Source organism: Salvelinus namaycush, chromosome 29 (genome assembly GCF_016432855.1).
Source record: "Salvelinus namaycush isolate Seneca chromosome 29, SaNama_1.0, whole genome shotgun sequence".
Classification (NCBI taxonomy): Eukaryota; Metazoa; Chordata; class Actinopteri; order Salmoniformes; family Salmonidae; genus Salvelinus; species Salvelinus namaycush.
Window position 1 is genome coordinate 30,198,719 of NC_052335.1, and position 15,105 is coordinate 30,213,823.

Consider the following 15,105-nt stretch of genomic DNA (forward strand, 5'->3'; position numbering starts at 1 on the left):
TCACATAATATAATTGTAAAGTATGCATTAAGGTGTCTGTTATAGAATACATGTGGCAAAAGCGAATGTAGACATTAATAAATGCATTTCTATAGCTTCCAAAATATTGTTTTACCAACGTGGGGGAGTGCCAAGATGGAGGCACAGAGGCTTCAACACAGCAGCCCTTATCAGTCATCTAGTGTATATATAAATCATTGGTGAGAACCCAGGCATGGCTATTCTGGAGCAGGACCTAAAATGACTATAATTATCCATGATACACCCCTCAATGAGCAATTTGTCAATTCCAATGAGAATGTGTCACCAATGGGCTGATTGAAGGCCCCTGTGGTTAACCTCATATAATATTGTAATATCATGCATTATACAATTGTAATATCATATTAATCACTATACATCAGTTTCCCCTCTGATATAACAATACCATGCACCATTATTAAACAATTCATTGCATGCAACTACTACCGTCATTACGACTGCATTTTCTGCATCAATAGGCGGAGAATAACGCATTAAAGACGGCGCGGGGCACCAAACCAAGGATGAACGAACTTCTCATCAGAGCATGGAGTATTCAGTCTACGCTTGCTTCGCTCTGCCTAGTATCGGCCTTTTGATTGGTTGCCAGTGACATCACCCTACCCTAATACATGGGACTGTAAGCATTGTTCATTCGACAGCCCTATCCTCAAAGAGCTGATTTAACACCCGGATCTGAACTCCCACCCACTACGGGGTTGGCTCTTGCTGCGCTCTCACTGTACAAAACGAATGCATTTAATATTAATGAACTCGTGTATTGGCTCATACCCGTGTCAATCCCAAAGTGCTACTTCACTAGGTTGGCGGACCCCTTGTATATTATTACTGAGGACCAGGCTAAAAGTAAAAATGTTGCGGATCCTCGGCACTGGGACAGGCTGAATGGAGTCAACGTTGAGCGCAAATAAAATCATTCTACATTCACCCGGAGCGCACAAAATATTGTTTTACAAAAATGTAAGTACACTTTTAAAAATCCTTTAATAGGCGACACTTCAAAGTCTATACTATAGTTTACAAGTTGTATAGAAATGAAACGGTCACAGCGCTGACGTTAATCAACATGAACATGCCATACTCAGACATTTCACGTCATAACAGTGCGAAATATGAACGATGTCAGATTATGGGAATTTCACATGAAATTATATATTCGATATCATGAAGCCTTCAGATCGTTGCATGAACTAATTTCGTTCATGTCAACCTCTGACAGATGATAAACTGTTGGCTCTTCAATATCACTGTGAACAAATATACCTGTAACCGGCTGTTGCCAAAATTATCAAGACTAGATTTACACTACAAATTATACAATGTTTTACTATGTGAGATATACGTTTATGCAACCGCGGCGTCTTTGAAGTGGAATGACATTTACAAACCGTGTCTGTACTGCCGAAACCCTCGATACTTTATTCTCAGCACGTCCTTATGCCGGTCTCAATGAATGTATGTACACCCTGTGATTTCTTTTTACCTTACCAGCTAGTTGAAACAGCTGGATACTGAATGTGCGGGTCAGAGGACGCCACCATGGGCGTCTTTTGATGTGAGGACATGGTTTATTACATCTTTATTGCAACGTTTGATTAAATTTAAGCAGCTTTTCCCGCACCCCATGACTGTTCCAGATGTGATTTGGAGAGAGAGACCAAACTGCGGTGTAGCCCTACACGATGATGCAGTATTCATCAGTCTTTTTGTCACACGAAATTCAAAGGCTTATTGTACTGCACTGTGAAATTGACAGTAGCCTAGCTGCGAAGCCCAGACATTTGGGCTGTTACCTGCACATATGTGTGATGATTATATTATTTGGTCATGCATTTTCATGGGACACTCCACGTTTTCTGAGTTTATATAATACATTCTATGGTTAATACCCACCCTTACTAAATGGGCAGTAGTCTCTCTCGTTTACCTGGTTATTCCCACCAACTGTGGCAGTTGCCTTACAGACCTTTAAGTAGATAGATACTGTATTTGGTTACTGTGTAGCCGTTTAGTACTATACATGTTTGATTAAATAGATAAGTACCTGTAGCCTATCTCATTCATTGTCCCCTGAGAGAGTCAATGACATTGGTCATCAACAAACCGCCATGCTATGCATTACATACTGTGCTTATTATTGAGTCTATACAGATGCTTTTTTCCACTGAGTCCATTCACAATCCTGATCTGGGCCCGTATTCATAAAGCATCTCAGAGTAGGAGCACTGATTTAGGATCAGTTTAGCCTTTTAGATCACGATGAATAAGATTACATGGACAGGGGGGACCAGATCCTAGATCAGCACTCCTACTCTGAGACACTTAATACATATGGCCCCTGATCTGTTCTTTCCATATTTCTCCAGACTGGCTTCCTGTAGTTCTCCGTAGACGTCCCGACCCTCAGCCTCCACATGCCTCCATCTCCCCTTGACGACAGAATTGTGGTGGCGCTGCCAAGGCCGATCCGACCTCAGGAACTCCGACTGCGCCTGGATACCAGCTACCTGGACACCAGCTACCTGGACACTACTGTCACCAGCCCCGTCAGCAAGACGACCGTCATCAGCACAACGGTGGTGAAGATCCGGGCGACCAACCTCACTTATATGCCCTCATCTAACGGCTCCACGCGCTCCCTGTCGTGTGGATGCACCAGTGCCAGCTGCTGCTCGGTCACCACCTACGAGAAGGACAGCCAACAGAACCAGCGCCAGCAGCAGAGCCACGTCAGCCAGGTGAGCGCCAGCAGCCCCAACCTCAGCTATGCTGGACCCGCCTCCTCCAACCCCATAGTCACGGGCATGGGCATGATACACCATGAGGCCTTCAGCGACCCTAGTCTCACCTCTGGCCCAACCAAGGCTCTAGGGTCCACTGTCCGGGTCATCCACCCCAATGAGCTGGCCAAGCGGATGGCCAGGTGCCCCATGGGCCACCCGGTCGGGCCGGTGCCGGTCATCATCGACTGCCGGCCCTTCATGGACTACAACAAGAGCCACATCCAGGGTGCGGTGCACATCAACTGTTCGGACAAGATCAGCCGGCGACGACTGCAGCAGGGCAAGATCACCGTGCTGGACCTGCTCTCGTGCCGTGAGTCCTCCGGCAAGGACTCCTTTAAGGGCATCTTCTCCAAAGAGATTGTGGTGTACGACGAGAGTACAATGGATCCCCAGAGGGTGACCTCCTCACAGCCCCTTCATGTGGTCCTGGATTCGCTGAAGAGGGAGGGAAAGGACCCCATCGTTCTCAAAGGTAGGGCGAAGTTCTGGGCTCGTATTCACAGCATCTTTACTTATCTGACTTTATTGTCCTCATGGGGAAATTTTGTTGCAGTATCATGTACACGTTTAAAGTGGCGTTTAAATACAGTAGAAAACAAATTGACAATGCAAAATCCATAACAGTTACATACTAATAAAAATAACCTGCTGGCCTTACTGGGTCGATAGGAACATTAGCCCGAGCTGTTTAGGAGGGATATCACACCTGGCACAAGTTATTGTCTAGTTCTGTTATTCCTGCCGGGGGGTGCCCTAAACCTGCACCAAGAGGGGAGTAGTTCAAAGTCTGGGTACAGGTGGTGTTTTGGGTCTAAAATGATTTTGTGAGCCTTGCTGAGGGCCCGGACCTTAAAGATCTCATCCAAGACTGTCTGTTTGACTCCAAGTACCTTGCTTGCTGTGGTGATAATCCCTGTAAGCATACTTTTCTGGCTGACAGTGGCATTGCCAAACCAGCAAACAACACAAAAAGTAAAATTACTCTTAATAAAAGATTGGTAAAACACAGTCGGTATAGTACAGTCAACATTAAAAGATCCCAACTTTTCAAGATCTCAGAGTAGGTAGTGTAGCAGTGCTGATTTAGGATCAGTTTGGCCTTTTAGACCATAACAGGGGGGTTCTCTTGAGGTTCTCTGGAGGTTGTGTTTAAGCTTCAACGAGTCAAAGGAGAAACACCTGGGATGTTATCTGGAATGGTTGAAGGATTAGGGAAGAGGATGAGGTCTTTATCTGGAATGGTTGATGGATGAGGGAAGATGAGGTCTCTAATATAGAAAGCCACAGGACTGTTTTGATTAAAGAGCACATTTTTTTTTAGAGCTCTGGTTTGTCTCTGAGAGGATGAGAGAGATTGGTTTATGTAGCTGTAAGTTGGTCTGTCTAATTCATTTTTCAGAGACTAGCCTGTCTGTATACTTATGTTGTGAAGAGTTAGGTGGCAATAGGCAATGAGGTTGGTAGAGGTGCAATGGTGATATTTGCTATTGAATATATGTATGTCCCTGAGGAATATGCTCATGTTAGGTGTAAAGTAAATGTAAGGCCTTTTTGTCTTGCCTCCATTGTGTGTAAGCTACTCACTTAGTAACTCATACTGTCATTTACTGTGTACTACCCATCTATAAACTACAGTATATACTGTATGTAAGTCTGATTCCAACAGTATCAGCTGACCCTTATCCTTCACACTCTGCTTGATTTGCACGCACGCATACACCACCCAGACACACACACACACACACACACACACACACACACACACACACACACACACACACACACACACACACACACACACACACACACACACACACACACACACACACACACACACACACACACACACACACACACACACAGACAGACAGAATTTGTTGGGCAGCTTCAGTCCTGTCAGGGTATGTAACATGCTTTGGCTGTTTTGCAGAGGCTGGGAGGCAGCTCTTAGTAAATACGGAGCCCTGTTGAGGCAGCAGCTCCTGTGTGTCTGCCGTCTGCCTCGCAGACGCGGTCTTTCAGGGAGGTCATACTGTAGCACCTTGATGCCATCCCATCCTCTTCTCCTCTCCTCTCCTCTCCTCTCCTCTCCTCTCCTCTCCTCTCCTCTCCTCTCCTCTCCTCTCCTCTCCTCTCCTCTTCTCTTCTCTTCTCTTCTCCTCTCCAGAGGAGCTTCCTCCCTTCCTCCTTCCCCCTCCCTTCCTTCCCGCTCCCTTCCCCCTTCCTTCCCCTTCCTTCCTCCTTCCTCCTCCCTTCCTCCTTCCCCCTCCCTTCCTCCTTCCCCCTTCCTTCCTCCTTTCCCCCCCTTCCTCCTTCCCTCTCCCCTCCTCCTTCCCCCTCCCTTCCTCCTAACCCCCTTCCTTCCTCCTTCCCTCTCCCCTCCTCCTTTCCCCTCCCTTCCTCCCTCCTTCCCCCTCCCTTCCTACTTCCCCTTCCCTCTGCGTCCATCTCTGTCTGCTGCGGTGAGGAAACAGAGAGCGGGCTACAGCATAGCAGAACAGAATGTCTTGGTCTTTTTTTCTGATTTAATTCTCATGAAATCCAGGCATCTGCTGCTGCAGGAATCAAACGACTCAGCCATGAGCCCTGAACCCTTAACCCTGAGCCCTGAGCCCTCAGCCCCACGACCTGGTCTCAACCGCTGGCACCGTACAGCAGAGAACACTGTGTGTGTGTGTGTGCGTATGTGCGTGAGTGTATGCGAGTGTTTGTGTGCGTGTGTGCGTGCGTGTGTGCGTGCGTGCGTGCGTGCGTGCGTGTGTGCGTGTGTGTGTGTGTGTGTGTGTGTGTGTGTGTGTGTGTGTGTGTGTGTGTGTGTGTGTGTGTGTGTGTGTGTGTGTGTGTGGTGGAACAATCGTCATATGGGTTTCCCAGCATCAGTGTAATTTATAACCAGACATGATTCATTCTACTATTGATCATGGAGGATACTGCACTTGCTATGGACCCTGCTCAAAACTAGTACACTGAAAGGGGAAAGGGTGCCGTTTGGAACACAGGCCTGGTCTCTTTGAAGAGGTTTAGAAAAATAAATAGAAGATGTTTTATTCATCATCTTCTTCTTTAAAATGTATTTTTTTATACTTTGTACTTTATTCATGTTTCGTTGGATCATGAATTTGTGGACATCTTTAATCAGTTATGACCCTTCAACCAAAATTAACTTGATCACAAAGCCAGAAATACACAGACCATGAAACATATGTGATAGATTTTTTTTGGCTTACAGTACTATTTTGATTTCATAAGAATTGTTTGTGAAATGTACAAATGGTATTTAATATTCCCATTAAGGAGGGATACCAAATGTTAGTTAACATGTACTTATACTGTAACGGTTCTCGTGGGCTGAAGGAAGAGTGGACCAAGGTGCAGCGTTTAAAGTGTTCATGATTTAATCCCAAAAAAACAAATCGAACAAAAACAACAAACAGGAGAACGAAAGCGAAACAGTTCTGTCTGGTGCAGACACAAAACAGAAAACAACTACCCACAAAACCCATGTGGGCAAGAGCTACCTAAGTATGGTTCTCAATCAGAGACAACGATAGACAGCTGCCTCTGATTGAGAACCACACCTGGCCAAACAACAAAGAAATACAAAACATAGAACACAAAACATAGAATGCCCACCCCAACTCACGCCCTGACCAAACCAAAATAGAGACATAAAAAGGATCTCTAAGGTCAGGGCGTGACAGTACCCCCCCCCCCCCCCCCCCCCAAAGGTGCGGACTCCGGCCGCAAAACCTACAACTATAGGGGAGGGTCTGGGTGGGCATCTATCCGCGGTGGCGGCTCTGGTGCGGGACGTGGACCTGCCGACCCCGTACTGGGGACGGTCGCCGCGGGCTCCGGACAGGAGGGCGACTCTGGCGGCTCCGGACAGGAGGGCGACTCTGGCGGCTCCGGACAGGAGGGAGATTCTGGCGGCTCCGGACAGGAGGGAGACTCTGGCGGCTCCGGATAGGAGCCGCCATGGATCGTGCCATGGATCGTGCCACGGCAAGAGAGCAGGTCCAGCACGGTGATCTTGCCCTGCTGCAGTCGTCGCCGGCTGATCTTGTCCGAACAGTTGATGTGCACCGCACCCTGGATGTGGCTCTTGTTGTAGTCCATGAAGGGCCGGCAGTCGATGATGTGCCATGGATCATCACTGGAGGCTTCTTGCCATGGATCATCACTGGAGCCTTCGTGCCATGGATCATCACTGGAGGCTTCTTACCATGGATCATCACTGGAGGCTTCGTGCCATGGATCATCACTGGAGGCTTCTTGCCATGGATCATCACTGGAGGCTTCGTGCCATGGATCATCACTGGAGGCTTCGTGCCATGGATCATCACTGGAGTGGAGAGACACACAGGAGGCCTGGCTCTGGGAGAAGGCACAGGACTCACCAGGCTGGGGAGACATGCAGGAGGGTTAGGGCTTAGCACAGGCACAGGACTCACCAGGCTGGGGAGACATGCAGGAGGCCTCTTCCTTGGCCGAGGCACCGGATACACTGGGCCGTGGAGGCTGCACTGGAGGTCTCGAGCTAAGAGCCTGCACAACCTGTCCTGGCTGGATGGTGACTTTGGCCCGGCACGTACGGGGCGCAGGCACAGGACACACTGGGCTGTGCAGACGCACTGGAGACACAGTGCGCAGAGCCGGCTCAGGAAATATCCTGGGCCGTAGAGACGTCCTGGAGGTCTGGAGAGCAGGGCTGGCACACTCCGTCCTGGCTCGATGCCCACTCTAGCCCGGCCGATGCGAGGAACTGGGATATAGCTCACCGGGCTAAGAACACGTACTGGAGACACCGTGCGCTCCACCGCATAACACGGTGCCTGACCAGTACGACGCCCGCCACGGTAAGCACGGGGAGTTGGCTCAGGTCTCCAACCTGGCTCAGCCAATCTCCCCGTGTGCCCCCCCCAATTTTGGGGGGGGAGTGGCCTCCCGGTCTTTAGTGCCAGCCTTGTCCCCGTGTAATCCTTGGCCCTTCTTCTAGCTGCCTCCGCCTTCCTTCCTGCTTCGACCTGCTCCCATGGCAGGTGATCTTTTCTGGCCAGGATCTCCTCCCACGTGTAGGATCCTTTGCCGTCCAGGATGTCCTCCCATGTCCAGTCCTCCTTACCCCGCTGCTTGGTCCTTTGGTGGTGGGTAGTTCTGTAACGGTTCTCGTGGGCTGAAGGAAGAGTGGACCAAGGTACAGCGTTTAAAGTGTTCATTCATGATTTAATCCCAAAAAACAAATCGAACAAAAACAACAAACAGGAGAACGAAAGCGAAACAGTTCTGTCTGGTGCAGACACAAAACAGAAAACAACTACCCACAAAACCCATGTGGGCAAGAGCTACCTAAGTATGGTTCTCAATCAGAGACAACGATAGACAGCTGCCTCTGATTGAGAACCACACCTGGCCAAACAACAAAGAAATACAAAACATAGAACACAAAACATAGAATGCCCACCCCAACTCACGCCCTGACCAAACCAAAATAGAGACATAAAAAGGATCTCTAAGGTCAGGGCGTGACATATACATTAAGGACATGTGGAAGACTGTTTTATTCTATCGGTTAAACATGGGCTTTCTCCAGAAGCAGACATTTCTAGTTCTGACTGGCCTTTTTCCCAGTGACCCAGACCTGGATGTAGGAATTCGTTATATACTGTAGCTGACAAACATGTCATAAGCAAACATCATTATTGATATAAGACTGTGGACGGTTGACGGATAGCATTAGAAAGTGGAAACGGAGTATGAAAAGCCTTCACCGCTTCCGGGAAGTGGTCATTTATGAGTGAGGAACAGTGCTGGCGGCTTCTAAAAGTGAAAGAGACACTTAAAGGTGCTTTCCTCTGTGAGATAGTCGAAAGATAATGACAGCCGGTCACACTTCACAGATCTCATCTCTCTCCACAATGTGCCGGAAGATTCTTCTGCCTTTCGTTCTCACTCTCGCCTTTCAAAAGAAGCCATTTACCAATTGAGTGCATCACAAGAAAGGCATCGCTTGAATATGTGCAATAGAAGACCATTTAGATTTTTTCAAAGATGAGCTGTATTTTGGTGAACACTCAAATCTGTTCGTTTGTTGAAAAATCTTAAAAAGAGAAAGATATTTAATGCATGATTAGTTAAATCTTGCCTCACAAGCACATGCATGTGCACACACACACACACACACACACACACACACACACACACACACACACACACACACACACACACACACACACACACACACACACACACACACACACACACACACACACACACACACACACTTAGTAATATCATAACTATGTTGTGGTGGTCACTATGATTTATTCAACTGTAGTAAAGTTCAACGCCTTTCGGGCTTGTGTGAAGGGACTCTCATTCCATTATTTACTGTTGGTTAATTATTATAACGACATGCCCCTTGGAGGGAGTGTGAGAGAGATGTTTTAGAGAAACATAGCAGTTGAATTTGTTTGTTTAGTGTGGCCCTATTAGTTAGAATGGTTTTATGACCCTGTTATGATTTACAACATCCTCCCTAGTCGACAGTTGATAGGAGATCCCCAACTGCCCCGTTTCCATGGTAAAGCCGGTGAGACCATATGATCACCTCACTTGGCATGATGTCAGCTCTTGTAGATCTTGTAATGCAAACAATACATGAACTGATACTCTATGTCAGGCCCCAATGCATCCCCCCCTCACCCCTTCCAGGGTGTCAATGGCGTCATGACAACAGGTGCAAAGCCCCCCCCTCCCCACTAACTGAAACTGACAGTAACTGACAGTATTTGCCTCCCTCTCAGGCCCTGTGTGTGTTAAAGTTATGTTACAGGGTTTATTTGAAGGAGTGCAGATGTCCAGCGAGACACATGTTCAACATTTATCATCTTTATTTGGCTGCCATCTTTGGCGCTGAGGAGAGTGATGATAGCTATTTTTCAGAAGGAATGCTGTGTCGATTGTCTTGGGGACATTTTGAATGTTTCCCTCAGTCTTTAAATTATGAGAAATATGACATTACCTCCAGGACTTTAGGTGATCTAGTCCTACAGACAGAAACAGATGAACAGGACTTTAGGTGATCTAGTCCCACAGAGAGAAACAGATGAACAGGACTTTAGGTGATCTAGTCCCACAGAGAGAAACAGATGAACAGGACTTTAGGTGATCTAGCCCTACAGAGAGAAACAGATGAACAGGACTTTAGGTGATCTAGCCCTACAGAGAGAAACAGATGAACAGGACTTTAGGTGATCTAGTCCTACAGAGAGAAACAGATGAACAGGACTTTAGGTGATCTAGCCCTACAGAGAGAAACAGATGAACAGGACTTTAGGTGATCTAGTCCTACAGACAGAAACAGATGAACAGGACTTTAGGTGATCTAGTCCTACAGACAGAAACAGATGAACAGGACTTTAGGTGATCTAGTCCTACAGACAGAAACAGATGAACAGGACTTTAGGTGATCTAGTCCTACAGACAGAAACAGATGAACAGGACTTTAGGTGATCTAGTCCTACAGAGAGAAACAGATGAACAGGACTTTAGGTGATCTAGTCCTACAGACAGAAACAGATGAACAGGACTTTAGGTGATCTAGTCCTACAGACAGAAACAGATGAACAGGACTTTAGGTGATCTAGTCCTACAGACAGAAACAGATGAACAGGACTTTAGGTGATCTAGTCCTACAGAGAGAAACAGATGAACAGGACTTTAGGTGATCTAGTCCTACAGACAGAAACAGATGAACAGGACTTTAGGTGATCTAGTCCTACAGAGAGAAACAGATGAACAGGACTTTAGGTGATCTAGTCCTACAGACAGAAACAGATGAACAGGACTTTAGGTGATCTAGTCCTACAGAGAGAAACAGATGAACAGGACTTTAGGTGATCTAGTCCTACAGAGAGAAACAGATGAACAGGACTTTAGGTGATCTAGTCCTACAGAGAGAAACAGATGAACAGGACTTTAGGTGATCTAGTCCTACAGACAGAAACAGATGAACAGGACTTTAGGTGATCTAGTCCTACAGAGAGAAACAGATGAACAGGACTTTAGGTGATCTAGTCCTACAGAGAGAAACAGATGAACAGGACTTTAGGTGATCTAGTCCTACAGAGAGAAACAGATGAACAGGACTTTAGGTGATCTAGTCCTACAGAGAGAAACAGATGAACAGGACTTTAGGTGATCTAGTCCTACAGACAGAAACAGATGAACAGGACTTTAGGTGATCTAGTCCTACAGAGAGAAACAGATGAACAGGACTTTAGGTGATCTAGTCCTACAGACAGAAACAGATGAACAGGACTTTAGGTGATCTAGTCCTACAGACAGAAACAGATGAACAGGACTTTAGGTGATCTAGTCCTACAGACAGAAACAGATGAACAGGACTTTAGGTGATCTAGTCCTACAGACAGAAACAGATGAACAGGACTTTAGGTGATCTAGTCCTACAGAGAGAAACAGATGAACAGGACTTTAGGTGATCTAGTCCTACACAGAAACAGATGAACAGGACTTTAGGTGATCTAGTCCTACAGAGAAACAGATGAACAGGACTTTATGTGATCTAGTCCTACAGAGAGAAACAGATGAACAGGACTTTAGGTGATCTAGTCCTACAGACAGAAACAGATGAACAGGACTTTAGGTGATCTAGTCCTACAGAGAGAAACAGATGAACAGGACTTTAGGTGATCTAGTCCTACAGAGAAACAGATGAACAGGACTTTATGTGATCTAGTCCTACAGACAGAAACAGATGAACAGGACTTTAGGTGATCTAGTCCTACAGAGAAACAGATGAACAGGACTTTATGTGATCTAGTCCTACAGAGAGAAACAGATGAACAGGACTTTAGGTGATCTAGTCCTACAGAGAGAAACAGATGAACAGGACTTTAGGTGATCTAGTCCTACAGACAGAAACAGATGAACAGGACTTTAGGTGATCTAGCCCTACAGACAGAAACAGATGAACAGGACTTTAGGTGATCTAGTCCTACAGACAGAAACAGATGAACAGGACTTTAGGTGATCTAGTCCTACAGACAGAAACAGATGAACAGGACTTTAGGTGATCTAGTCCTACAGACAGAAACAGATGAACAGGACTTTAGGTGATCTAGTCCTACAGACAGAAACAGATGAACAGGACTTTAGGTGATCTAGTCCTACAGACAGAAACAGATGAACAGGACTTTAGGTGATCTAGTCCTACAGACAGAAACAGATGAACAGGACTTTAGGTGATCTAGTCCTACAGAGAGAAACAGATGAACAGGACTTTAGGTGATCTAGTCCTACAGACAGAAACAGATGAACAGGACTTTAGGTGATCTAGCCCGACAGAGAAACAGATGAAGTGCAAAGCCCTCCCTACAAACTGATGTGATATCCAATTCAAACGGAAAATTCAAATGGCAAACAAATGATATGGCTTGAATGGTTAGTTGGGGGCTTGGAGTGTCTCAGTGTTTGACATCAGGCCATGAAAGTCTATGCTATGATAATATGGTCACCTATTTTGCCACCCTATCAGATTAATATGCAAAATGTCATTGTCCCTCTTTTTCCAAAGCAGGAGGAGAGATGAGCCAGAAAGAAGGAATAACAACAGAATATTAGCTAGAGACAATTTGGATGGACATGATTTGTTGTTTGATAGTTCAATACAGTTATATTTTCCTCCAATAGACACGTAGCAGACTTGTTCCAGTCAAAACTCCCCAACTACCAGTCGTGACCTGCCATTGTAATAAAGGATAAGGCATTATACCTGCAGATGCTAACTTAAGTGTCACAGGATATAAACGTATTTGTTTTCCACTGACTCATCCTGTTGTTGTCTGTTGTTTACCCAGGGGGCCTCAGCTGCTTCAGACAGAACCACCAGAACCTGTGTGACCACTCCCTCCACCTCCATGAGAGCCTGGACGCCGGCATAGGCGTCAGCGGGGCCTCCGGCCACACGGGGGCGCTACCTCACTCCATGTCCCTGCCCTCCACGCCGGACATTGAGGACGCCGAGCTGACGCCCATCCTGCCCTTCCTGTACCTGGGCAACGAGCACGACGCGCAGGACGCCCACAGGCTACAGCGCTACAACATCGGCTTTGTGCTCAACGTCACCACCCACCTGCCGCTCTACCACTACGACACAGGCCTGTTCAGCTACAAGCGGCTGCCAGCCACCGACAGCAACAAGCAGAACTTGAGGCAGTACTTTGAGGAGGCGTTTGAATTCATCGGTACGCAGGGAAAGTTAGCTAAGTCTAGTCATTGCATGGTGGTATGTACAGTGGAAGTGTATACGGGAGGGCAGGGGCGGAGGTTGCAGTCGGTGGCAGCGGTGGGATCTCATTTCTCATTGAATCGATTCTGTTTTATAATGTTCTTTCAAGCCACATTAGGATTGAGTTAGTCGGTGATTTAGCTTGGTTGATACATATTCAAATGGCTTGTTTTTATCGATCAGAGGCTGTGCAGGTTGTCTGACCTTAGAAATTATGGATTTGTTAACACTACTGTTAGTATACAGTATTGCACAGTGTAGGTTTTGAGTGAGCGGACTGCAGTGAAAAATATGACATTAGTTACATGACTAAAACATGAATGTGATGTTGTTGAAGTCATGTTTTATGTTCCCATGACGAGTTCTATTCTGACGAGATGAAAATGCTCCTCTGTTGTTGTTAAAGTCTATTTTGTTCCAATGTTTAATTTGAGCCCCATTTTAAAGAGACAAAAATGCTCCTCTCTCCTCTCTCTTCAGAGGAAGCACGGCAAGCGGACATGGGCCTCTTGATCCACTGCCAGGCAGGCGTGTCTCGCTCGGCCACCATCGTCATTGCCTACCTGATGAAGCACACCTGGATGACCATGACGGACGCTTACAAGTTCGTCAAGACCCGGCGGCCCATCATCTCCCCCAACCTCAACTTCATGGGCCAACTGCTGGAGTTCGAGGAGGACCTGAACAACGGCATCACACCACGCATCCTCACGCCAAAGCTCATCGGGGTGGAGACCATGGTTTAGGAGGACACCTGCCATTCCTGGTTTAGGAGGACATCCCACTCACTCTACGGGCTACTCTTGACAGGCTGATTCTGAGAGCGAAATCACTTTATTTCAGAATCTCCTAGTCATGCTCTTCTGGGACTGTCACAGGAGTGCCAAGGTTCTGGGTCAACGGCGATGAGAAACACCCCAGAATACCTGCTGTTCCGAACTGGCTGGCTTCCTGGAGGAACAATAGTGTTGGGGAGAGAAAACGGTCAGTGGGAAGCTGTCGTGCATGACCATGGAGGAGCAAAAACATGTAAGGAAAGGAAAATAGATTAACTATTTCTGAAGAAAAAAAACAGCATGTACTGTGGGGACTTAGCAGGTTAGCAGTGAGAGAAACTGACTCTTCAGACTCACACTGTGCTGTGGCTCATGGTTATTGTTGCAGGCAGGCTGGGGCCGAGCTGGCCGAGGCGGTGCCTGTCAGAAAAGATGAAGACTTGTTTGGTGTGTTAATGTTCTTGTTCTATTTTTATACAGGGGTTTATGGGGGTGACCATGACAAGCCCAAAGTGGCTTACTGTGCAATAATTTCTGAGTGGAATGCGGCTGGGAGCTTGATCTTATTTGTATATATGGGTATTCAATGACGATAAAACATTTCCAGTTCGCCACTGATTTGACATGAAGTAACCTTTTTTTAATTAATTGTTGTTGTCGATTCTGTATTTTTTTTACGCATACCATTGAGCTGTTACACTATATATATATAAAAGTATTTGGACACCCCTTCAAATTACTGGATTCGGCTATTTCAGCCACACCCGTTGCTGACAGGTGTATAAAATCGACCACACAACCATGGAATCTCCATAGCATAACATTGGCAGTAGAATTACCTTACTGAAGAGCTTAGTTGCGTTCAACGTGGCACCGTCATAGGATGCCAGCTTTCCAACAAGTCAGTTCTTCAAATTTCTGTGGGCGGCAGGTAGCTTAGTGGTTAGAGTGTTGGGCCAGTAACCGTAAGGTTGCTAGATCGAATCCCCAGGTAAAGGTAAAGATCAGTCGTTCTGCCCCTGAACAAGGCAGTTAACTCACTGTTCCTAGTCCGTCATTGTAAATAAGAATTTGTTCTTAACTGACTTGCCAAGTTAAATAAAAAGTGCTGTTATTTTTAAGTAGAAATGTCTAGGAGCAACTACGGTTCAGCCGCGAAGTGGCTCACAGAACTCACAGAACGGGACCA

General features: G+C 46.5%; 1 protein-coding gene across 1 annotated transcript; it reads left to right on the forward strand.

Annotated features, from left to right (window-relative positions):
- Positions 1–908: 908 nt before the first annotated feature.
- Positions 909–14,803, forward strand: LOC120024503 (dual specificity protein phosphatase 10-like). The gene is made up of 4 exons (XM_038968768.1): positions 909–1,002; positions 2,409–3,300; positions 12,710–13,096; positions 13,621–14,803. The coding sequence occupies exons 2-4, from the start codon at positions 2,457–2,459 to the stop codon at positions 13,884–13,886; spliced, it is 1,497 nt and encodes a 498-aa protein (XP_038824696.1). The 5' UTR covers positions 909–1,002; positions 2,409–2,456; the 3' UTR covers positions 13,887–14,803.
- Positions 14,804–15,105: the final 302 nt, after the last annotated feature.